The 25,169-nt window shown below is 46.9% G+C and overlaps 1 protein-coding gene and 1 long non-coding RNA gene across 9 annotated transcripts in view; one reads left to right on the plus strand and one right to left on the minus strand.

The window, feature by feature from the left end:
- The window catches only part of LOC104634811 (vascular endothelial growth factor receptor kdr-like), a 135,157-nt gene extending 116,312 nt beyond the window's left edge, over nt 1-18,845 (minus strand). For 2 of the 4 annotated variants that reach the window (XM_075763721.1, XM_075763719.1), the window contains exon 1: nt 17,981-18,845. In XM_075763721.1, coding sequence (XP_075619836.1) covers nt 17,981-18,044 — 64 coding nt within the window. In that variant the 5' untranslated portion in view covers nt 18,045-18,845. The remainder of the gene's footprint in view (nt 1-17,980) is intronic. The other 2 variants (XM_075763718.1, XM_075763717.1) reach the window with 1 other exon arrangement.
- LOC142603392 (uncharacterized) overlaps nt 1-25,169 on the plus strand; it is a 103,485-nt gene that overhangs the window by 3,590 nt on the left and 74,726 nt on the right. For 4 of the 5 annotated variants that reach the window (XR_012837317.1, XR_012837314.1, XR_012837316.1 and 1 more), the window contains exon 2: nt 18,965-19,087. The exons of the other annotated variant lie outside the window; for it this stretch is intronic. This is a non-coding gene — a long non-coding RNA (uncharacterized LOC142603392). The remainder of the gene's footprint in view (nt 1-18,964; nt 19,088-25,169) is intronic. 5 annotated transcript variants of the gene reach the window in all.

Here is a 25,169-nt window from a genome sequence, read left to right on the forward strand (position 1 = left end):
ATTTTGGCTCCCTCTTAAATCTATTTTGCTGTGACATGAGCTATTCTTCCCAAAGCAGAGATCAGCTGGTAGCACCTCTAAACCGTGGGAAGCTTATGAGGGCAAAGCTTTGAGCTGGTGCTTTGGGTGGGGGTGAATTTGCACCCCTCGGCCCCATTCGCAGGGGTTCATTGTGCACATGTATCCAGCCTGTCTTTCTTCTCATAATGTGCTTTCATCTCTCCCCGTTTTAAAGCAACCAGCGACCACCCCACCCTGTCGTACAACAACTGTAGGGCTATTTACCACTTTGAAAGGAAATCCCATGTCACAACCCCTAGGAGCACAAGGAATAATGTCCGGAATTCCTTTATCTGTGACTAGCCCTGGCACACAGTCTCTTTCCCGTCTCTTAAGTATACACAAATATATTCTTTTCTTTTGTCAAGGCAACGGGCCCAGATTTTAATGATGGTTTATTAAAAAAAAAAAAGAAAAAAAAGGTTTTGGCAAGACTCAAGAACAAACGTCTGACTTTAGGCCCTTTTGTTCTTCAAGGTGAAAAGTGACTGTAAAGAATAAGGAAAAATGAATCACTGGTCTTTGCCCTCTATAGTAAATTTGACCTCCACTGTTTTAACAGTACCTAAAATGGGTGTCCTGGGCTAATCAGGGAAGTAATGTGATAAGTCCCTCTCCATGACTGCTCTGCATGATGATTTTATTTAAAGTGATCAAAATGACTCTTAGGGCTTTGCAATTTTTTTTTAACCCTCAGTTCCAAAGTTTCTGTTCATGTTTCCACGCCAAATTTTGCCCAACTAAAGGTCGTGCTTACCTTCTCAGTTTGCAGAGCGATGGAGTAAAAGGCACTAATGGCCGCTAGCAATGCAGAGGGCAGTGCTCCCCTTGGATGAGAGGATGGAAAGGAACGAGACGCACCATGTGCTTAAATGCCCCCGCGCACGTGGGTCCAGAGCTGGGGCCGTTCCTGCTCCCGCCAGGCCTTGCAGCACCGTAATGTGTTCTGCTTACACCATAAAGAAGGTGGCCAGGGGCTCACGTCTCTGTCTGAGACACCCTCCCAGGGCTGGCAGATACAGAGCGATGCCTGTGCCCCTCCACAGCCGGAGCTAGAAGCCCACAGGGTTACCCGCCGGCATCCCGAGCAGTGCCGGGTGCCTCTGCGTAGGCAGCTGAATCAGGCGCTGACATTTGCCTCCTTCCAGGCCAGCAGAACAATGCAGGGTGCAACACGGACCGTCAGCTCCAGGAGAGAGAGGAGGGAAATCTATAGTAGGAAATGGCTGGGAACAAGGAAGTTGCAACAGAAATATTGGCACCAGCAGTCTGAGGGAGGCAGGGAAGGCAGGCAGGAGAAGGAATCTTTCCAGGAAAAGAACGTTTGTATCAGATACTTCCAAAAATAAAATATCATCGTGTTCTAAATATTGGCAGCACTGCTGGCTTGGCATGCCGCTCTTTTCGGCACTCTTGCAAATCATTTTCAAAAAAGTGTTTATGATCCTTCACTTTTGAGTCCTCCCATGCAAAACGAAAGACACATGCCAACGGGGGACCACAGAGCAGCCCCAAGTGATTCATGGCACCCTCTTCTCACTGGGTGGTGACATTAGAAAGCTGACAGCCTTGTTGCAGTACAAATAACTCACCAGCTGGAGTTTACTGGCTCTTTTATTTATATTCCTACAGCACACAGGCAATGCCAGATGTGCTGTCCCTGATTCATGTATATTGTGTTTGATGTCTCTCATTAGAATCAACCCTGGGCTAAATCCAGAAACTAAACTGTTTTTAGCAGAGATAAATATTTAGGAAAGTCTGTGCTTGGCAAAAACCTGTCCCTCCCTTTGCATCCCCTTTAAAACTGAAATAAAGGTAGCAGCTCAGAGCGTGAGCACATCAAAGATCTTGTCTACACAGGAGGAATGCGGTGTGCTCTTACTGCCGACTGAGCAACTGCCATTTAAAAAGTCTCCGAAGGAGGGGAGAATTTGGCAAGAGAAGACCTTCCAGGGGCCGAAACCGGAGCATTTACAGAGCGTCGTGTCTGTATGCTGGACCACAGCATTAAATTAGCACCTGCTCTTATCTGTGTACTGTCAGGCTTTCTCCTGTCTCTAGGGCATGACACACAGGTGTTGATGGTAGATGCTATCGTGGGCTCTGGCAACAGGCGGGGAATAAATTACACTGCTTGCCCTGCCTTTTGTCAGGTGTGCATGTGTGTGTAATAAGCTGACTTTGGATGCCTGCTAGTTGTAAGTGTTGATTTTCCTTTGCCCTGTGTGTTTTGGTCCACAAAGTGTGCATATAACACGGCTGTAGGACAGTGTGTGGAAGGCTGTATACATGGGGTTTCCTTGCTTGTTGACAAACTCACTTATTTCTCCACTTGTGGAGTGACCTAGACTACGTGAATAAACCCAGCACGCCTCTCTGAGCTTTGTCGCAAGGTCTCCTGAGAATGGTCTCTCTTTCCCGTGTTGGGATCTTCCACAATTCCCAGAGCTCTGGCTTGCCTGTCCTGCCCCCATCATAGGGACTGCCTTGACAAGAACATTTCAGAGCAGGAAGGATGGTCTGGCTGTGCAAGGCTCGAGTGAAGGCACTGAAGGGGAAATTCTGGGTGGCTCTTCTCTCATTCAAGTCAGCGATTTCACTGTGGCACAGCCCGTATGCCAGTTAACCTCTAGGGCTGTCCTGCTTACAACAAAAGTACGTGATACTCTGAACTCCTGAGGGAAATGACTAGCTGTGTGAATTCAGTTCACGCAAATCAAAGTAAACTAGTCCCTTCCATTTCCCCACACTGTCACTTTGCAGTCAGTGACAGTGATTTAAGACCACCTTACTCATGACTGGGCTTTTATTTCACAGCTTTATTTGCTTGACCTTAGTTTTCCAGACTGTCCGATGCAATGAGGAGATGAGCACATATACTACAAATCATCTAGGCTAACGCTGACTGTAATGGATCACAAATATTCCGGCCCCCCATGTCAAAAAGACTCATGACTTCACCGGCATTGTCCCAGAAGCGGAAACCCACTTCTATACAGACATGTTCTCATTATAAAGTTGCCGCATCACTCTGGCTGTTTCAACAAAACTAGGAGGCAGTTCTTAGTTTCACCAACCCAGTGTTTCTCACTGCATGTGTGTCTGTTCCGAGAAATGCCGATTTTGGATGCAGGTACTATGGGGAGTGCACAACCTGACAGTGTTGATATCACTTATAAAGGCAGGCAAGCATCACAAACGTAGCACAAAGTACCCAAAGTCCTGGGTAGGGGGGTTCAGGAATGCCTCCCTATTTTGTACCCTGCCCAATATCTGCTTTAGAACGAGGTCAGAAGAGATTGTTATTCCCATCAGAGTGTTGCTGTATTGAAATGTGGAATTTTTCAGGAATTTTTCATTAACGTTGGCTCTGGCAGATAAAATATTGGCCATGCCAAAGACAACATGCTTGAGAATATGTTGCTTTTCAGCACAAAGATACCGTACCCTTAGCACTGCAGTTCACACAGCAAATGGATTGCCCCAGCTGACAAATAGAATAATAGCCATGAAAACTGATAATGCCCAGGTATTTTGTTTTACCTATATATTTTCATCTTGATTAAAATGCCAGGATAGCATATTCCAGTGAAAACTCATTTATGCTCTTCCCTTTTAAGTGAGAGAAACCCCTCCATAAGAGATTAAGCAATTGTAATTGTAGCTTAGCCTGGAGGTAAAGATCAACCTTCTACCTCATCAATAATTTGATCTTTTTTAGATGGTTTAACTGCATGTGAAAAGAGCCACATATACCCAGAGCAGTGGCTGAATGAGTGCTAAGTGTTCAGTAGCCTTTCTGGCTGGCTTCACAAACATATTGTTCCAGGCTATGCGAGGAATTCGTGACAACCATCGTCCATAAACCCATCCGGTCCCTGGTCTTTCGGCATGAGAGGTGTCTGACAGTCATTCCGTGGGGCAGACTTCTCCCTCACCAGCTGGGCATGGCCAGCACACCTTGATATCTCGCTCACCCTCCAGAAACCCCCACACAGAGCTTCAGTCAGGCACTTTGGTTCCTGGGGCACCTTTCTGCACTGGAGGTGTCTCCGCTGCCTCCTGCTCCCTTCATTCCCAGAGACTTGCAGCTCCCTCTTCCTTTGGCAGCACCTTCGCAACCCCACTCACACTCAGGCTGTGCACTTCTCTCTCCTAACCCCGATCCTAACCCAACCCTGACCCAAATCCTAACCCAACCCTGACCCTAATTCTAACCCAACCCAGTGCCCAGGTCCCACACTGACCCCGCCTGGGCTCCTTTGGTCCTCTTGGCTTCTTTCCTACCAAGATGCCCCAGCAGAGATGTCTTTGTACCTGCTGGAGACAGGAGTGTGTACTTAAATACTTCAAGATCTGCTTGGGAAAAACAAAACGCTTTCCAAGGAGGAACAATGTCTCTTTTTGTCCTTCTTCCCACCTTTCCTCAAAACAAAATCTTAACAAATATTAAAATAAGTATTAGAGGTTTGGTATCCAGGTATGAGAAGACAAGATGCATGAAATGGGTTGTCTCGTTTGTATGTGTGTGTGCCATTCATCTTTTGTTTTCTGCGTGGCCGTGCCCACCCCCTAAGGACCTTTGGGTAAAGATCCAAAAATCTTTTGTGGAAGCTGATGCTTAAACCTTAGCTGTAAGTTTGGTAGACACAGATGTCATAGAAAAAACTTCCATGGCTGAGAAAGGACAGTGCCAAAATGGGAAAGGACAGTGCCAAAATGGTGATGATGATGACGGTGATGATAATAGTAACAACAACAACCACCACAGTAGTCTGCATTTCTAGGATTAGTTGCAAAATGGCTTACAAAGGGAGTCAGCCTTGCAACGTTTGTGAGGTTGGTAAGTAATTGCTATTATATACTGCTGGGAACTGAAGACGATAAGATAAGTATCTCACTTCAGGTCATACAGGAAGCCTGCAGCACGGCAGGAGTTAGAGCGCAAGTAAATTTGCTCCAAGTTCTGTGCTGATCTGCAGGATCACCTACGGAAAGGCTCTCTTTGCTTTCTACAGGAGCTGGAGGGAGCTAGCACGAGCGAATATCTGGTGTGGATGGCAGTGCCCTCTCCTCTGAGGGTGGCCAGCACAGGGGCAAGCACAGGGGCACGGAGGGAACGGAGCACCGCAGTATATCTGAACCCTTGCTGCGTGCTGCTCAACTGCAGCTCTTTCCTCCTCCCAAAAAGCGCACAAGTTCCAGACAAGCGAGCTCCTTAGCGAAGGGGATTTCTCCTTTTGCTTCTCAGCTGTGATAAATCCAATATTCCCTTGCACAGACCGATACCTATAATCACCTTATTTCTACTGGGGTGAGACCAGTGAGAAAACAAACGGGCTATAAGGGTGTGAACGTCAGCACAAACACTCAGTCGCACTCCAGGCTCATTAACCAGCTCTCCAAGAAGTACCTCCAACATAGATGCGCACAGGGGAGAAGAGAACAATCTCTCAATCTGGAATCCTTTAACTGTAACAGACACTCAGCAGGGGAATCCATTAGATGGGACCTGAAAATTAGCTTTGCAAATTTCCCTGTGCCAGAAGACACACTCAGAATGAAAACCAAGAGGCTTTTTGGAATATAGTTGCACCTATACGTGTGTGTGTGTGTTTGTCCGTCATTATTCCTCCAAGGAAACTAGCAACCTACTGCGTATGTGTGGGCCAAGCGGCTGAGGGAGGCACCGCGTTAAAAGAAATTCCAGAAAAACTCTGGCCTTGCAAGCCCTGCGCATCACTGCCGTGCGCCTGGTGGTACCCAGGACGTGCAAGCAGGCTCTGCAAGCAGCATCAGCAGGGAGTGGTGGGTTAGACACACCTTTGGATGGGACAGGCAGCATTTCAGAAGCAGTCGTCACGCTTGTCAGACTGTACGAAGCTGTTTACAGAAGGCAGGGTAACAATGACTGATCTCGTCTCTAATCTTTTTCATCTGCCTGGCTCTGTTCCCATGCAAAGTAAGTGAGAGCACAACATGTCAGTGCAAAAGAGCAACAGCCAAACCCAAGTTCTATAGGAGTCTGTCTGGAGGACAGGGGAGAGAGTCATTTCTGACGGTTCAGGCCAAGCCTATCACGGTATCCCAGCCCTAATCCTTACAACCTTAAATGTCTCAATATCTCTGTAGCTTCAACGGGCTTTTTCTCTGGTGGTGGAAGTGAAGTAAATCTACTGCAGTTCCTGAGCTGCTTTTTCTCTTCAAAACATTTATCGCCCCATCCCTCCAGGGAGGAAGGGAAGTGCTAATCTTCCTGATTTACAGAAGAAGAGCGAGGCACAAAAGCAGAAAACATACCTGTGCTGCAGAGAGGAATGCAATGCCAAAGTGCCCAAAGTGCTAGAGGTCTGAATGAGTACCTACAAACTGAGGAGAGCAGTTCAGGCAGCAGCTGAGCTGTGGTCCGGAGCAAAGTGTCCGTGCTAATTAGTGCAGTGAGCACTGCTGTAATTGCATCAGTCATTTCCCATCCAGAGACGCTGGGTGTTGCTGTACCATGCCCTGCTGCAGCCCCTGTTCTGGAGTTAGTGCTGCCAAAGCTATTGCAGATGTTCCCCAAGTGAGCTCCCCCAAGGTGTTTGCAAAGGACAAGGGACCAAACTTGAGTTACTTAAACGTCGTGGCTGATGTCCAACCCACCTGGCATCCTTGTTGGCTTGGAGCATGGCATCTGGCCAGCAGCCACCCCAGCATCCCTCACCCGAAATCCCGCAGACCTGGCCCAGTCTCCTCTGCTCCTGGCCCTCTCGCTCACTCCAAAAGCGTCCCTCAATGCACCACCGCCTCGGCCTGAAGCACTTCCACTTCAGGCCTCTGCTGCGGAGGCTGCTTGACATGCAGCGTGTCTAACAAGAGAGGAGTTCAGGGCAGAGGAAGACATCAAACCAAATTATGCCTGAATCCGTGTTCCTAAGAATGTAAAGGAAATGCAACCCAAAGGAACCATACAGCCACAGAAAGTTAATGTATGCTCGTTTGTATATCAGGCCATTGTCCAGGGAACTTTCCGTTTCCTCTCGGGATCTATAATGAATAGACCTATAAGAGAATGTTATGGTGGCAGAGATTTCTCTTTTCCTACTATTTAACTTAGAACAATATAGAATCAAAACAAAAAGCCAGCCTTTCAAAGGCTACCAGTACAATACCCACTAAAGGACATCACTTCGACCATTAAATGAACGAGCACGAGAGAGAGACCTTTGCCCTGCGTATGCTACGAATTCCTCTCAATTCCTTTATCGTATATACACTGCAAGGAGATCAGCGTACGAGATACCCTCCTCACATCCCACCACGCCCGAGTGTCGCTGCTTTGCTTTCACTACCAGCAGATGTCAAGACCAGAACCGAGATAAGCAGAAAGATTTTAAAACAGGAAAGATGACTAAAGGAATGAGGCTGTTCTGGGCCCTCCTAATGATGCTCTTTAACCCTTTTGCTGTCTCTTTTTAAGTCTGGTTAGCCTAGCTCTATATTTAAGGAGACTGCGTGTGATGACACCGGACAAGACCAGATTTATCGGTCACTCTGGGAATTAAAGAACCATCAGCCCAAAGCAATGGCTTTGCAAAGCATTAGCTACCTGATTCATCAAGGTGAAGTGTTTATCCTGAACCATAGGGGTGATGGCTTTAATGATGTCAATATTAACTATCATTGCTGCTCCAAGGATGCAAAAGAAATGCATAGAAAGAGTTTAACCGCTGTATCAGAAATGTCCAGAACCGGTAATAGCAATCCTAGAGTCAGAGAATAAAGCCTTCAGTATTTCCCCCATCCAGATTGTCAACACTAGACTCTGGATGAAAGATTACACTTGGGCTTTTATTCAGGAAAAGGGCTAGTTCATCTATAAGGTGATTTCCACCTTATCAATTACAAAGTGTGGTCGCACTAGGTGTGACCCAGGAAGGAAGAAGCAGCCACCTGAGGAGAAGGGGCAGTGACAGCACCGTTGCTATCTGAATGCACATCCCTCTATCCCCTCTGCACAAGGAGAAAACCTTTAGTGGGTTTTTTAATGCAGCAAACCAGCCCCTAAAGGACATTCTGCAGTACTGCACAGGCACTGCCAGCTACCCAGGGCACTTGCAGACCAGTTGTGTTTATAAATGGATCTCATTTATCCTGGTAAGAGATTCCTGCGGTCAACTTTGTGTCTCATATTTCTGGCCAACCTGATTCTACTCCATCATTTCTCATACAATGATTATTCCTGTTTTCCCAAGCAATAGCTGCCTGTTTCTGAAAGACATTGTCTTTTTAATGTAAACTATCTTGAAAACAAGGTTTTTACATAAAAATTTCCATTAAATCAGGAAGATGTTGAGATGAAAATTTTTAGGTCAAGTGGCCAGACTGAGGGACGTCCCAGGCATAGGTAGACAGAAAGGCAGAAGGTCAAAGTTGCACTGATCAATGCCAGACCACAACTCCATGTAGTATTTAAAAGTCTACATTAAAGTTTTAAAGTACAGTGATTCTGTGATATTGTACAGTGGAAGAGCAAATGGCCTCGAACAGCAGCTATGCAAACCCTACTCCATGGAAATCAAAACTAGCTCAGTTTTAGCTTTTCCACTAATCCCACTTAGAGCGCTGAATTTTCAGCTTTACTGCCCTGATTTTCTCAGAAGTGCAGGACAGGTTTGGCAAATGAAAATGAGATTTATACCCAGACAAAACTGTCTCCTCTTCTTTTGTCCTTCTGCCAGAAACTCTCCAGAAAGCTGAAGATACTGTCATGAAGAATGTTAAAACAAATCGTGCACATTCGTGGGACGGAAAAAGGAGAGCCTTTCTCTTGGGAGCCTTAGTCTGCGCTTGTAGACTGCGCTTGTGGGATGTCGTAGTGCCTGTTTGCGGATGCCTGCCCTAGATGATATTGTCTATCGGCTCTGACGTGCTGGATAGTACATTAGGAAAAGAAGATTAGTAATTTATTTTGAATAACAATCTAACAACCATAGTTATGCACAAAATTCAATAGAGATCAACTTCAGTAACCAGAAGGCGACACACTACTTCATGATCTATCAAATTAGTAATGGCATTTCACCATGTAGGTTTGAACACTACATTTCAAATGCAAAGTGGACAACAATAAAAAAGGCAAAGTACATGGCTAATTTATAAGAAATATTTTTATCCTTGATATAAAGATCACAGTCCAATTAATATATTGTGAAACTCCAAATTTCTTTTAGGCATCTTTCTAGCTCCCCTTTCTAGTCTGATAATGCTCTCCTGATAGAAGCCGTAGCATGGAAGCAACCAACTGTACCTGTCTTTCTCTTTGAAAAGTCTATAGATCGGAGTAATCCCATGTGTCTATAATACTAAGAAGAAATCAGCCTTGTATACATCTTCTTTCAAACGTAACGACAAAACTTCCTGCTGGAGATTGCAGTCTACAACACTGGCTGGAGCCAGATGGGGGGAACCTTTGGCACACCCTGCCGTCTTCCTGAATTCACCTTGCCCAGACAGTTCTTCCTTCATCCCAGGAGTCAAGTCGTGCCATCCCGGGTCTTTTGTTTCGACCTGATTCTCTTTCATTAGGGCAGGGTGATATTGCCCAAACTGACCCAGAGAATGAAGCTACCCAAGTTTATTTGACTTGGAGAAAACAGTCCAAATGTGAGCACAGCCTAGAAACCCCGGAACAATTCCAGCCCTATAAATACGTCACACTGAAGACTTGGTTTATCTCCTTTCTGGACTAAGTCAGAACCTGGTGTATCAGTGGATTAAGTAATAAAACTGTTAACGGGATCATTAGCGGCTTCATGGTAACAACTGAGCCTTACTTTCCCAGAGACCCACAGTATCATTGTATTTGGAAAAGTCATCACTGAGTGGGATGATGAGCTGTGAGAAACACACGGCTTTTTCAAAGTGAGATGGGCCAACTGCACTGAGATCACAGCCAGAGGAGGCTCTGCCCCAGGGAATCCCTCCCCATTGCATGCTCCGCTCGGTTCATGCTGACATAGGATTCTGGGGATTAATTACTCTCTCTGGTAATTCCTATCGGGCCAAACCCTGTTCTCTTGCCTTAGCAGTTACTCTGTCCTTACTCAATAGAAAATTTGCCAAGACCGAAGGAAAGTTGTTTTATGCATGAGAGCCTCCAGGAGGCTTAGCAGAATGGGATCTTTAAAGCCAAAATAAATGTGAAGTGAGAGCGTACACTGCAGCGGTCGGGAATAGCAGTAGGGGTTGTTGTGCTGCCTCGCACAACCGGACGTTGCTGCAGTCTCGGTGCAGGGGCTACGCACCGGCTTTCCTCCATCATAGGAAAGTAAGCAGGTTACTTAGCTTTCTCACAGGGAATTTTCACTTCCAAAACAAATCAGGATTTTCCAGCAAGATCAGTAAAATCTCTACCTTTATCAAGCATGCAGTGAGAGAGCAGCTTTCAGTCAGTTCTTTGCTCACTCAGGTTGTACCACAAAATGTATAAATGACCATAATAAAATAAATCTTCTCAGTCACACAAAGGAAAATTCGAAGACAGGCTATTGTCTTCAGCCAAGCTACAGCTTTAAGCCTGTGTAACTGAGAGGAAAGCTTGTCCCAAGTGCATGAACATGAAATGAAAATAATCCAGGCATCATCCATTTGTAGAGAAAAAAATGTGGCAGGCCAAAAGGTTAGCTGATTCTCTCTGCTTCACACCATGTAATAGCTTAAATTGTGTTTAAAAGGTTCTCAGGGTGACATCATTGTTTACATTCACTTGAATCATCCTTTAATTGTAACAGTACAAAACCCTTTTAACTAGCCAAATTTGCTGTTTAGCTCCGTCCTGCTGTGTCATGCAGCAAGAGCTAATACAAATTCCTCGCCTCCCGTACGTCCAGAAAGAGGTCTGGGAAAAGCATTTCTCCCCACCCCTGGGCGCTGCGTTACTACTTCTTCTGATATTCCTCATGGGTTAAGGAGCAAAGTAGTACCTGTGCTTTTAAGTAGTGGATGCTCATGAAGTCCTTGCCCTTATCTTTGCAAATTAGCAATGATGGTATTAATTCAGAAGCGAAGCGGCAGCGGATGGAGGGGGTACCCTTCCCTAAGTGGAGGTGGGGGATGTACCTAGAGACCCAGCGCTGGACAGCACGGCACCTGTGGGAGTTATTTTTCTGCAAGGAAAGACAGAGACCTTGAGGTTTGCAACTGATAATCCACAGTGCTTTACTTCCCTCCTTTCAAACACAGTCGCATGCGTCTTCCTGTTAAGGGTTCTGGGCAATCTCTTCCAACAGCCATTTCCTGTATATGAAGGCGTATTGTAATTAGGATTGCCCACAAGAAGGGTTTCCAAATGCTACTGTGTGGGCATGTGTTACGGCCCCTCGGGGAGGCGGCATCAGGCAGCTGGAAGAACAAGTGAAGAAGCAGAAGGGAAAAACAAGTTTTATAACTCCTGGAGGACGCACTGTAATAGGCATCCGCACATTAAAGGTCTGAGGCACGGACCCCTGCACAACCCAACCCAAAACTGGGGAAATCCAGGCTCGGTATCAGCTTTCAGGGATGAGCCCCGCGGCTACAAAGGGCCAACGCGAGCCCTTCTCGGTAGCTGCGAGGGAACCCGAGGATGAGAACTGGGACTCTGGGAGGCCCCACGCTCACATCACCCACTGCAGGCTTCTAGGGACAGGGAGGAAATTCCTTTGACTCCTGAATTATTGTATTCAGCACTGATTTCAGTTAATGAGATATGAGTTAATGGCAAACAGGAGGAATACCTGACAGAATAGCTGCTTCTGTGTATTTGTGTGGATTATCCCTACGCACAGTCCCATTTTACTCCCAGCTATAGAGGAACAGGCAAAGTAGCCCCATGGTAGTCGGCGCTTTTCCTGCAAACTGACCTCAGTGTATCTGTAAGGAAGAATTCAAGGTGTGCAATTCCTGAGCTGCAGGCTCTAAGGAAGCAAACGTTTTGGCTGAGGTGTTTTAGACTCATGGCGATTTTGTAAAAAACGGCACAGGTAATGACTAGGTCAAGCTTCCTTGACCCTCGAATCAAGAACAATCCCAGCAAGGCTGAAAACTCCCCTCTCTACTTCCTTGGCAATCATGTTCCCACAGTTCAGAAAAACACAGGAAGATCTAAGGAAACCTATGTGGAAATGCAGAAGACAAAGGCAAGTGATCTGAAAATAGAAGGCTGGTCCCTATATTTCCTTTACATTCTGGGCTTGAGTTCAGCTTTTGGCTGAATTTTGAAATCTTGAGGACCAGATGCTTTTGCCATTCCCTGCAGGGCACAAAGGAAAACCGGCTGGTTCAGCCTTTCACCGTTCGAAGGGGTAGGGGAGGTTCCTTCCTTCTTGCTCAGTAATGTCAAGGACTCCTCAGTGCTAAAACACTTCACTGCTTAGAGCCACAACGAAAGCCCTGCACGCTGGTTACACACACACCACGCACTAGCTGCGACTCCTTCTGCGTCTCTAGATGCTGGGGTGGGGGAAGGCTCGCAAAAATTGCTTCTTGTAAAATTCCCTACAGCAGGAACAGTGAGTGCATCTGCTTACGGAAAACAAGAGATTCAGCTGCAGATCTCAGGCAATCCCACTTTGGCTTGCCAAAATCTCTGCACCAGGCACAATTTTAAAGGCAAAATTCATTTTGGTACAGGGAAGAGAGACTGTGCAGACCCCTGTTGTGGAAGGGCGGAGAAATTCCTCTTGGCTTTTTCTAATGTAAAAATTCAAGGAATCTTGAGCCCAGAGGGGAGTTTAGGAGACATCCAGCAAAGGGGGGGAGAGCGGGCGAGGGATGTAGGATGTAGTGGGGACAAAAAGTATGTGCTGTAAAGACAGACTAATCCAAGGACTTGGAGACTGAGTATTGGACTGCCTCATAAAGCAGTCCTCAGACTTGCTCACTATCCATCATACAACAGTTCACAGTCTTACTCACTAGCCATCAGAGTGCAGGGCTGCATTACACTGTTAGTAACAGCCTAATACAAAAGCTGACAACATTTGCAGCGGGCAGTAGCTCAGCTGCCGTCAGTACGTGAATTCACTGCTTACATTTCCAAAGCCTTTGAAAGCACAGAGCTGAGACAGTCGCTTGGTGTACACCACGTACAGCGTAACGCCAGCGAGGGCTGCGTGGGCTGCAAGCCCTGTCTCAGCCACGGCAAAGAAAAGCACCATCACAGCAGATTCAGCTCGGTGAAGCGGGGACTGGACTTAAGAGATTCCTTCCTGCTTTATATTCTAGTTATTGGCGAATGCAGGAGATAAGATCAGCTTGTAAAAGCAGTCACAAGATTTGCCTAGTTCCGTTCTGAATTTATGTTGATACCTGGTTTGAGGTGAGCCAGGGTTCCCCACGCAAGTGTGTTCAGCGAGGAATTTGCAGAAAATGGGCAGCGATCAGTTCTGCTCATCACAGACCCATGAGATCAGACTCCCTACCTTCTCTGAACCTTCCTCCTTCCCCACTTGGGGAAGCAGCTCCTGGACAAGTCTCTAAGATCACACCTCTCATACAGAAAACATGATCTGCTCTAATCTTGCCTTGCTTCTGATGATTGCAAGCTCTCTGCTGCTGAAATTCTGCTCCCTGGGGCAAGCTTCAAGCATGCACTTATATTAAATGCCATTTCCAGCTAATAACCTTGGCTGGTTGAATTTGGCGGCTTCCAGTATTTTCTCTGTGGCCTTAAAAAGAAAAATGAAAGAAGCGCCTAACGCGGTGAGGAGATCAGTTCTCTATTACACACATTTTACACCCAGCTTATTTATATAGCCAATTTTTTTTGGTCGTTGTGACTGAGTACAGTCTGATGCTCTGTCCAAAGGTGAGCACTGGAGGAACAGAAATATCCTGATCTGCACTCAGAAGCCTTCGTGTCCTGTCAGTCATCTCAGCTGGTTTCTGAAGGAAAACACTAGGGACAGATCTATTTTGTTCCTAGCTGTTGTTTAGATATTCCAAATATCTTTTAATTACTTCCACTTGTAATTCCCATTCCAGTGACATCAGGCTGGTTTAGAGAAAAAAAAGCAAGCTGGAGCAAGGCTGATCAGAGGAAATATCAAACTCAGCATGAGAACTTCAGTCGGGCTGCGCTTCAGTGTCCTTCTCGTGCTCACTTTGAAAGTCAAACGCTGCCTCCTGGAAATTTCCTGTGTAGTTTTAAAAAATGCAGGTTGCCGTTGCTGCCCCCAAAACTGTTTTGCAATGTAAACTGAAAGCGGCTTCTCTGTCCTCTGCTGATGCTGAAGTGACCCTCGCTGCATAGACTTTGCAAATGTCTTTGGAAGCAAAAGAGGAGTTTCATCTCTGAACGTGTACAGCATAGGGCAGATTTTCACCCTCCCTCAAACTGTGCTGGCAATTTGGAAGACAAACTTAGGAAAAAAATAGATCACCCACCACTGTCTGTACCTAAGAAACCTCCTGTGGTGGTTGGAAATGTTTTGCCCTTGTGCGTAAACCCGCTAGCAACATAAATATTGTATAATCAGCTCAACTTGATACGTTACTTCAAACTGAAGTAGATTGAGCTTGGTACAAATATTTCATCATAAAATGAACAATTCAGAGAAGGTATGAAAGGACGGAGATAACTCAAATGTACCTCGTTGCTCTTATTTAGGTTGACACGTATTAGCAAACCGCTGGGGAAATGTGCGCAGATAAATATTTTTAAAATTTTTTAAAGAGCGTATAGTAAATTCTTATAACAGAAACCTTCAACAAACAATCTGGTTTGTATTCTCACTATTCTTTTGGGTACAATGCTGGTTTTTTAGAAGTTCAGGGAGTATTCAGAAATACTTCACATTTTTTTCCTTGCCTTAAATCGATGAATTAGTGCAAAGAGATTTCCAGTTGGTTTTGCATGCGGCAGCTTCAGGCAGGAGGCTCATATATCACGATCTTAAAAAAAGCCTTCTCTGCTTTTTTATAACATTTTCCCACAGTAAAGCAAATGTTTAGGAATAACACCAATTAAGAGACACATTTTTGGTTTACTAGAACCGATCAACAGCCCGTATTGTCAGCGATCCAATCCTCAACTCTCCAGCACTGACTGCCTCAGAGAAAGGCAAAAGCATTCCCTCAACGGCTCTGACTTTGCCACCGCGCCACGGAGCCCGCAGTCTTCCCGGCTCTACGCCGTGAGCATCCCAGTCGGCAAACCAGGAGGAGTCGGAGCTCCCGAAGCTTCTGCCTTAGCTACTGATACGTGACATATTTGAAATGTATACGTTAGCAAGCTAAATTGCCCATCCTAGAGTATTCTCTTTGTAGAAGAGGTTGCAAAATGAAACATAGACATTTTCAATTTCAAACTTGCTTTAATTTCAAAGGGATCAGGCAGGACCTAATTTTTATTCTTGAATCTTGTTAGTTTGTAGAAATCCTTGAAATTACTCAGTTTATTCCAATACCTGAAAAGTTATTTTGATTGCTCACATATTAAAAACCTTTTGATGATAATGTCAGGGGGTAAAAGGCAGTAAATTTCGCATGCAATATAAGGTGTTGCTAGTGACAAAAATTCTTTGCAGATTGTTTTTTAAAGGGCTGCTTTTTAACCAACGCACTCCATACCCACTCCATACGTGTGCCAGCCGTTGGCACCTGCACAATAATTATTACATCAGAAGTTTTGAGCAGTAAGACCCTAACTAGTACTCTAAGGAGTTGAACGTAAGCTTTGTAATAAGCAAAAAGAAAGCTGAAATTTAATGATATCTGTAGAACTGTCTTAGGAAATTTAAAGATGCATATGATATTTTGAAGCTGTGTTTTATAATAAGGCAGGAAATTATCGGGAGGACGTTGGCACGGTCTGTTCCCTTTGCTAAACACGCACAAGGACTGCAAGTGCCCAGCATGTTAGGAGTTCTCTAGAGGAAACCATCCATTGATCTGGATGAACTACGCGGCTACGGTTCACTTCTGCTCCTTTGCCAAGGTTCGCTATGAGCTGAGGGAGTTTCCTCTCACTTGGGCACCCGGGAAGTCCTGGCCGGGGAGGCATCCCCCGGCCGCGCAGCCGCACCGCCCTCACTCAGCACCGCAGGTACTGACCGTCCTTCACCGTTGTGAAATCTTCTGTCATCTGCATTGCAGGTGGAATTGTTTGGATTTGAATCAGAGTCGGCCTCTTCAGCGCAACTCTGCCTAATTTCGATCGCAAGGATGCCAGAGAAGGTTTAACCTACAGCCTGCAGAATAGATCTACACCTCTTGTGCCTTGGGAGGTGAAATGAAGTTTCACTGAGTTCATTGCTGGAGATGAACTTTGAGGGAAAGGTGGCTGAGGAGCTAATACCTCCACAACATCAGTGCTACCCAGAATCCTCCGACCTCCTGGCCCTGTTTCAGTCTGGCTTCCAGCCTAATTAGGGCACACAGAGACCGCTAACATATTATCTTTTCCTAATGATGGACAAAGGTCTGACATCCATAATGCTGCTTGCAAATCCATCGTCAGCCTTTGCCTACAGGGACAGTTAGCGATGTGCCTGCCTGCCCTTCTCCCAGGATGCAGGCGCTGCCTTCCCTCTGCCTTCTCTGCACCTGGCACTGATGGCAAAATGCGTCTGGACCAAATTCCGAAATTGTTAGGAAAGTAACCTAGTGAGTAAGGACCCACGTCAGCCCTGAAATGTGGGTAGCTTTCACCCACCTCCGCAGTAACAATGGCACTACGCTCCACTTCATCCTGGAGCCTCAGGAACACTCGTGGCAAGACACGCTTTCCCCCTTCTGCCAAATACTTGTTATAATCTCTCTCTGATCCATGAAAGTCTGCGGCGATTTATGCCTTTGTGAAAATCACACTGGATTTCTGGTAATATGCCCTCTACGGGCAACTTTTCCAGACTATTCAGACTTTAAAACGAGCGTAGCATGCAGCTGGCTGCTCGCGCACGTGTCAGCCAGATGGAGCACATTACGGGAATTCTCCGAGGGCTGCGCGAGCTTCCGATGCCGCGCCAGGTGCAGCTCAAGGTGCGGGTCCTGGTGTCCGGCGTGGTGTGGGATTGACTTCTCTGGGCTTAACTCTACGGCGGGTCACTAGGGTTTCTGCGGTGGAGGGGCTCCTTTTGACCTGTAAGGTTTGCTGCTTCTGGGTTTTTGGGGGTTTTTTTTGGTTGGGTTTATTTTTGGGAAAAGCTGGAGAAGCCCTTTCAAGCACAATCTCAGGTTTAGCTATTTATTTTGTGGGGAAGGTACTCGTGGGGATATGTGAAATTCAGTGGGGCTAGCGCTTGCCAATCAATTCCTTTCTGCAGAAGGAAAACATTAAATCCCTGAATGAATCCAAGAAAAATCAAGGACAGTGATGCTTCACAGTCTTTCCAGAAGCTATCTTCTCGCCATTAAACTACGAAAAAAATCTAATACTCTAAAGAAGCAACAGTCCATTTGCAGCAGGGTGAAACGCCTGTTGCCTGCAACCCACGGACCCACTCGGGTGAGCGGGGGGGGGGGAGTGGGGGGGGGGGCGCGGAGAGCCGCGGACGCGGCTCTCCGCGCCCCCCCCCCACTCCCCCCCCCCTCCGCCGACCCCCGAGTGGGTCCGTGGGGAGCACCGGGGGGGGGGGGTGGGGGGGGTGTTTGGGGCGTGGCCGGGGTGTGGCCCCACGCGTGGCCCCACGCGTGCGGGCGGCAGGCGCGCGCCGCCGCCCGCGCAAGGCGCCACCTAGCGCCCGTCTCGCGCCCTCGCCTGAGGTAACGCGGAGCTTTGGCGGGGGGGGACACGACACACGACAAGAGACGACAGCGCCGGTGACAGGCAGCCTGTCTGCACACACACACACACACCGCCCCCCCCCCCCCCGTCGCCGCTATCGCCGTTATCGCGATCCTGTAGGTGAGAAGGGGGGGGGGGGAAGGGAGAATCGCAGGTGCGAACGGGTCTTACCGTGCATCAGGAGCAGCCCCTGAAGGGCATAGACGGCCAGGGCGGCGCTCGGCCTGGGGACCATCGCCGGTACCGGGTGAGGGTGACTGTTATATCCCTTGCGAGGCGCAGCAGGAGAGGTCCGCAACCGGGGATAAGTTTTCTTTGCAGCAATAAGTTTGTGAAAGCCTGCGGGCTGGAGCGCGAAGGGAGGGGAAGAACAAGGCGTGCAGAAGTTCCCACTTGTTGATTCCAGTTAAATTGTTCTTTCCATTCACTGCTTCATCCTTGGGCTGCAGATTTTGTTTTCCTTCCTTTCTTCCCGGGATGCAAGTTTTTAGGCTTCCCCCCCACCCCCCACCCCCCTTTTCACAGTGACTTTATTCCTCGTTTCCCCTTGTTTTTCTGATTCACGGGGTGCCTGAGGCAGGGGAGCGTTACTCTGAGAAGAGAAGGCTCCCAGCCCGCCTGGGTGGTGCAAAGTACCTCAAGGGGTTAAAAAGCAAAGCAAAGCCCCAGAAAAGTTTGGCAAAAAGTTTCCTCCAGTCAGTGAGTCGCTGCTCTGAGCAGTCCTTCGCCTGGAGTTTGGGATAAGGTGGCTGAACTGAAAAGCCTCCTCTTAGATGTATTTATCCAGGGAGGTGCAGGTGCTGCAGAGATCAGGAGGAAGAACAAACCTCTCAACTTCAGCGAATTTTGCAAGGCAGGAGGAGAGGGAGCTTCCAGGTCCCCCAGCCTGGCTACCTGCCGGGGGGCACCCCGCAGCGCCCGGGGCAGGCAGCCGGCAGGCAGCGGGGCTTGGGCATGACCAGATCCTGCCTTAGGTGTTTCGCTCTCCCTTTTCCCCCACCCTTCTGGGTTTGGTTTGCTTTCACTGGGAAGTTTGATGCGAGCCCGAGATTCTTTATAGGGACAGGAAAAAAAAAAAAAAAAGGAGGAAGGAGAGACGTCACCAGCCGAGGCAAGGGGACTTCACTCTCTCTCTCCCTCCCTGTCATTTCACAGAGCTCCTGGATTTCCTGTTGCTGCTGCTGGTGCCTGAGATGGGGCAAAGACATGAGCCGAGTTGTCCCGCGCTGCCTCCCAGCATCGCTTGTCCCTGCAAAGCCGGAGCTGCGTGAGCATCAGGTGGCAACTTCTTCCCCCAGTCCTGTCCCCACTTCCCCCAAAGGCAGAAAGGTGGCCAGGGTGTCGCCACCCCCCTCCCCAGGGGCTCCGGGGCATGGGGAAGAGGAGCGCCGGGGGGACCTGAGAAGTAGGGTCTCTTGCAGGAGCACTGTCTTTGCCCCCCTTCCCCTGGTTATGGAGCAGTTTGGGGTTCTCTTTATGCCTCTGAGTGTAACCTGCTGGAATGCCATCTCGTTCCTCCCTGCCCTGCTGCCTCCCTTGCTGTGGCAGCCACCGCTGTGCATCACTTGCTCTAGGGGTACAGAGAAAGTTTCTTGTTCAAATAGGATATTTTGGGCAACCCTAATGGTATTATTTATATAGCGCAGCTGCCTCCCTGATCTCTCATGGGTTTCTCATAGCAGCTGCTTCTGTGTCACCTGAGCATTATCTCCAGGCACTTGGGTGTAGACAGATTCACCCACGCGGCGAGGCTTCCAGCCTGTCCACGTGCCTTTGCTCTTGCTGTGCCAGGCAGGATTTCAGCAGGGGCGAGCACTCCTGTGGTGGTGGAGGACAGCATGGTTTTGGCAGGGGACATGCAGATGCTTCCCCTTTTGCCTCCGCCCAAAGAGAGCACAGGCTTTTCCTGGTTCAGGGCTGATCCTTCAGCCATGGGTGCCTCCTGAGCCAGTGGAGCCTCAGCTGCAAGGGTCAGAAACTGTGCTTAGCTAGTGCCAGACATCCTGGGAGGTGTCCCAGTGCACCTAAGGGGAACTTCTGGAAATACAGCTGGCACCCAGGTGATGGGGAGGGATCTCTTCTGTGCTATTGCAATGCACATACCAGTTGTATGGCTTTTAACGTACACAAACCACTATACTATGCTGATAATGAGAGAGTGGTGGAAGCTCTACAGCTGCCCACACAGATTGTCATTCCCAGTAATACCACAAATGAGACACTGGAGTTATAAAAGACCTGTTACAACCTTACAGGAAAGTACTGTCAGTCCCCAGGGCCAAATGATGTGGTTTGTGTGCTTTGTTTTGTTACTCTGGCTCAGTTCCTTTTTAAAAGAAGAAGAGAAAGATAGCAGGTGCATTAGACCCTATACTGCATGCGCATCAAGGGTTTTAGTGAAACTGAACTGTGATCAGGGTATTATGAAGTTTTTCATGCCTCTTTTAGTATCCTTCCAAATTCTTGATGCACATAACAAGTATGTATGCTGTATCAAAATGCACTAGAGCAAAGTGAGACATAGGTACTGTTCTGTGAGTTACAAACCCAGATGTTATCCTGCAAGGAAAATGGGCATTTTGGAAAATCAGATTGATACCTGGTGTAGAAATGTCCCAAATTCAAACAATAAATTGAACACAGAATAGCCTCAAATATTTTCAGTTTTATGAACAAGAAGCATCATTTGCCATACACAGTGTTAAATCAGGAACACTTTTCTCAATATCACGTGATGTCACCAGTTAATGCTAATTTTCATATCAATGCCCACAGGATTCTTAAGATGACAAATGCATTTTCTATGCCTAAAATTAATTTCCAGTACATACAACTTCCCCCAGTTCTCTGTTGCAGTAACGGACTTCTAAATAGTTATGGGGAATAGTAGAGACCAGTCACAGAAGCAGCTTAACTGAAGAATCAAAATTCTAGCTTATTTTTTATTTACAGGGAGAGGTTTAAGAATTCACTGGAGGTTACTGACTAACTGCTAGTGAATCATGGTATATTTACACAATACCCCAGATTTTATCTGCTGATAAAATTAATTGATACTTTAAATCGGACTAAATGCCTATGGTGTGTAGTTTCACAAGGAATTTGGTGTGAGAACCTGGCCACATAGTCCTGGGAACTATTTTTAATTCTTTAATTTCTTCCTCAAAATACGGAAAATCAAAAATACGGTTGTAAGAATGGCATTTTTTATTCCTGAGCATCTTTGTATGCCTGTGGCAACCTGTTAGAGCTTTTCCAAAGCACAGCAGACTTCCCTAACACATGTTCTGTTCGTACAGACATTTGCTGACTGGACTAGCACCTCTTCATAATAATACAACTCGTTTTGCCGTGGCAGATATTCCATCTGAGGAACTCAAAGCTCTTTACTAATGTTAACAAATATCTTGGCCTCATAATACTCCTGGGAATTGAAGTAGGGGTAGAAAAGGTTATTTCACTTCCTAATGAAATGCTTTTAGCTTTGCAAAGGCACCTGGCAGTTGTATCAGTATGACCATAACTAAATAAAACAGCAAGTAAGTGAAGAGTGCTGTGTCTGGTGGAAATAGTAGACAGCTGGGATGGAAAGCAATAACCTGTAAGACTTTGGCCAGAAGAGCAGGGCTATGGCCTTGTGCACCGTGAAGCACTATGTGTTTTGTAGGACCAAGGCAGTGTGATGTATGAGACGTGCACTAACTAGAGACTGACCTAGAAACGTGCCTGGCCATCCCTTGGAGTGTCTTCCATCCTTTATGGTGTTGGCCTGCCGTAGAGGATCACGTGCATTAGTCCCTTTTGTTGACTTGGCAGGGGACAATACCAGAGCTGGGAAACCCTTCGCTTTGTCTTGCCTCTCTGGCACAGCAGAGGCAACGGCTGTTGATCAGAGCAGGGCCTGGGATTGCATCCTCCGCTGCGTATTGTTTAGCTTTGGCCAAAGGTAAAACGTATCTAACCTAAATGTAGCTGCCCGAATGCTGGGTGTCTCATCTGGGCTAGTGATCTAGGCTGCCCTGCTTAGTGACTGCAGAGGCAGGCTCTTCTGCCTCATCCCATCTGTGCAAACCTCTGGTTTACAAACCTTCCTTGGCAGGTGCCTGTTTGCCTCCCTCTCCTGGTTCTGGCTAGGATAGAGTTAATCTTCCCAAGGAGCCAGGACAGGTGAGCCAAGCTGGTCAGGGGGCCAGTCCATACCATGTGACATCATGCTCACCATACGAGGGGGCTAGTCGGGGAGGGGTGGGTTTGGTGTGGCTTTGGGATGGTCTGCGTGGCTGGTGGGTCCTTGGGTCGGTAAATTGCTTTCTGTTATCACTCATTGTGAGCATTCCCTTATCAGTACCGTTGTTGTTGTTTCCCTCTCCCTTGCTGTCCCAGTAACCTGTCCTTATCCCAATTATCCCAACCCACGAGGCTTTGCCTTTGTTCCCACTCTCCTCCCCATCCTGCTGGGGGAGGGGGGGGCTGAGCGAGCGGCTGTGTGGTGCTCAGCTGCCAGCTGGGGCTGAACCACCTCAGTCCCTCAACAACAGCAGAGGGAAAAGACAAGTTTAGCCTATAAGCCGAAATTTTAGTTGGCTAATTCTGCCCTGTGTCTTCAGGTAGGGGCACTTTGATGCAAAGACAGCCTCTCCTATCAGCTGGATGGAGACAGTCCCGACCGGAGGCATGTTCTGCAAAATGGAGTTATTCTGCAAAGCAGCTCTTGCCCTTTCAGTTGGAGAGAGCTGGTATTCACAGCTGTGTGCTGTGCTAGTGAGTGCTGGCTTGGGCTTCCAGAGCTGAGCTTTGCCTACAGAAAGAGAAGCAAGCAGAACATGACAATGGGTTGAAAGACATTTTCCTGTGTTAGTGATCTTTGGTAGGAGGGGAGAAGGGTAGTGACCACCTTTAAGTTGGCAGGCCCATGGATTTTCATTGCAGTGTGCTGTATCATGGAGTTCTTTATCCTTTTCCTGAGAGGACCTAGAGTGCTATTTGGATGGACAGCTTTCCATATCCTGTAAATTCAAGCCCCTAGAAGAGGTGGTGGAAACAGGCAGGACATTGCAAATGTACCTTGCATTTTACTGCATTGTGCTGTTTTTTCTATGAAAACAGTGCATGTCCCAGGAATTCAGTTATTATTTATTTGATGCATAGGATGTCTTGGAGGCATATGCTAACCTCCAAGACAGGCACGGTGCTGGCTACATATGGGTCGCTAAGCTGGTAAACAGAAGTAAAGCCATCTCTTCCTAGGGTACATAGTCCATCCCCAGTCCCCTCACACAGACGGTAGCATTACCAACAGTAGCTGCCTTAATCCCGAGGAGAGCTGCAAAGCCATCGCTGGGCGTGCCTTTCTCCACAATGTGGTCAGGCTGTCTTTCATGCACACACATCCTGTAGTCCCCTGGGGATTGAAAGGCAAGTTAACATTGGCAGACTGTGAGCAAACAGGGTGGAGAATTTTCTGACGAAAATATTTTTCATTGGAAAATGGCATGTTATCAAAACAGAAACCTTCTGTGGGACGCCTGTTTGGAATAACTTCTGCAGGTTTTAGGCAAAGGAAGCACCGCCCCAGCCTTGCCTGCAACTTGGTGATCTCCTGCATGTGCAAGGTCTGGTTTCAAGATGCTAGCCTGGATTAGGTCAGAAAACTACTCTCATCTCTTGCAGGAGTCCTCTATTCAAGTCCATTTGTTGTCCTTGGGCTGTTTCATTCAGTTTCTTGCAGACATGTTTGCTTACTTATTCCTTTGTTTTGAAAAAACTGAAAAAAAAAAAGGTCTCAAGAAAACCCCATTTGGCTCAAACACAGAGTGGGAACAAAATGTTTCTCTAGCTGGAAAAAACATTTCCTGCACAGCTTTGTTCAAATACACAGTAGTACACAGGTGATTAGAAGCCTAATAGCAAGAGATGTGGGGCCAGCAGAGCCATGGACACCTTTCTGATGACTTGCTGCTCCTCTGTGGGATGGCAGCTTCAGAGAGAAGGACAGGAAGCACACACAGTCTTTAACAGAGTCTCTGTGCAACTTTCTTCTTTATAAAAGAAGGGAAAACAAGACAAAGAAGGGTTTAATGAATCATCTGAAGCCACAAAGCAAATCTGGAAGAGACTTGTCAGTCACTTTTAACAACAACAAAGCAAAAGTATAAGTAAAGTAATATACTGCAAGCAATTATGTTTTTGTTTCAAAATTGTCAAGAATGAGTTTTCCTCTGGTATGACCTTTTATCCATCCCTGCCCTGCATCCTGGCAGGCTCTTCCCTCACTCTCCTGTTGAGGCTTGTCACTGCCTGCACCCATTGCTGTCCAAGCCCCAGTCCCAGCCTGTCCTGCTGCTCTTCCCTCACACAATCTTTCTTGCCCTTGCAGTGGTGCAAAAATGTGGGGGGGACCTGCCTGAAAAACTTCTTAAACACGTGTTCAGACACCAGAGGAAAGCAGAACGTTCCATCCTTTTGCTGGAAACATGGGAGATTAAAGGATAAAGATTACTTACCTCCCATTATACGGCGCTTTAAACTGTAGTCTGGTTTTTTAAACTTTAACATGGGGGGAAATGTGTGATGTTCCATCTCTTTGTGTTTCCTCTCTGAGGTTGTTTTTGAGCATCTCCTTGTAGCTGTTTGACTCGAATCCTTTGTAACTGAGGCTGCCTGGGGAGATCCTTACAGCTTATAAATATAATCTAGGCCTTGGGCTCGTATGGCTCGTAGGAAGAATTAACTGGTTTGGAGCAGCAGACAAACTTCTGAGCCAAGATTACAAAATGAGAGAAATGTTAAGGAAAATAAATAGCCATCAACAAAAGGAGACAGGCACAGGGTTTGATCACTGTTTTGTTCTGCTAAAGTCTGTGGCAGAAAGACAAAGATATCCACCTAATGAGGAAGAAATTCATGAGCCAGGTTTCATCCATACACAGCATTTGAGGTAAGAAAAATATTGCATCCCTTTGAGGTCCCTTCATCCAGATCTTCTCCCTGTAGTGACCTTCCTCAGTCAGAGGCCAGATTTCATGTGAAAGGTTTTCCTTTGCCAGAATATGAACTTCAAAGTGTGAGAAAAATGGGTTTCATCCAGCTGTAGGTCTCAGAGTGAGTGACCAAGAATGCTCATTTTATTTATTTTTCTTGGGATTCTAATTCCCTCCTTCTCTCTCTTTGGGGATAAAGCAGGATTTTCTTACCAGTAAGACTGAAAATGAGAAACATGGTTCACGTCCATAGTACTCTGCAGACGTTCCCTTTATGCCGAAGGTTTCTGCTCACATCTCCAAAGCATGATCACCAATTAGAACTGTTTGATTCAAATAACTGGAGTGGAGGGAGAGAAACCTTTGAGGAAGAAAAAGCC

Source organism: Balearica regulorum, chromosome 11 (genome assembly GCF_011004875.1).
Source record: "Balearica regulorum gibbericeps isolate bBalReg1 chromosome 11, bBalReg1.pri, whole genome shotgun sequence".
Taxonomy (NCBI): Eukaryota; Metazoa; Chordata; class Aves; order Gruiformes; family Gruidae; genus Balearica; species Balearica regulorum.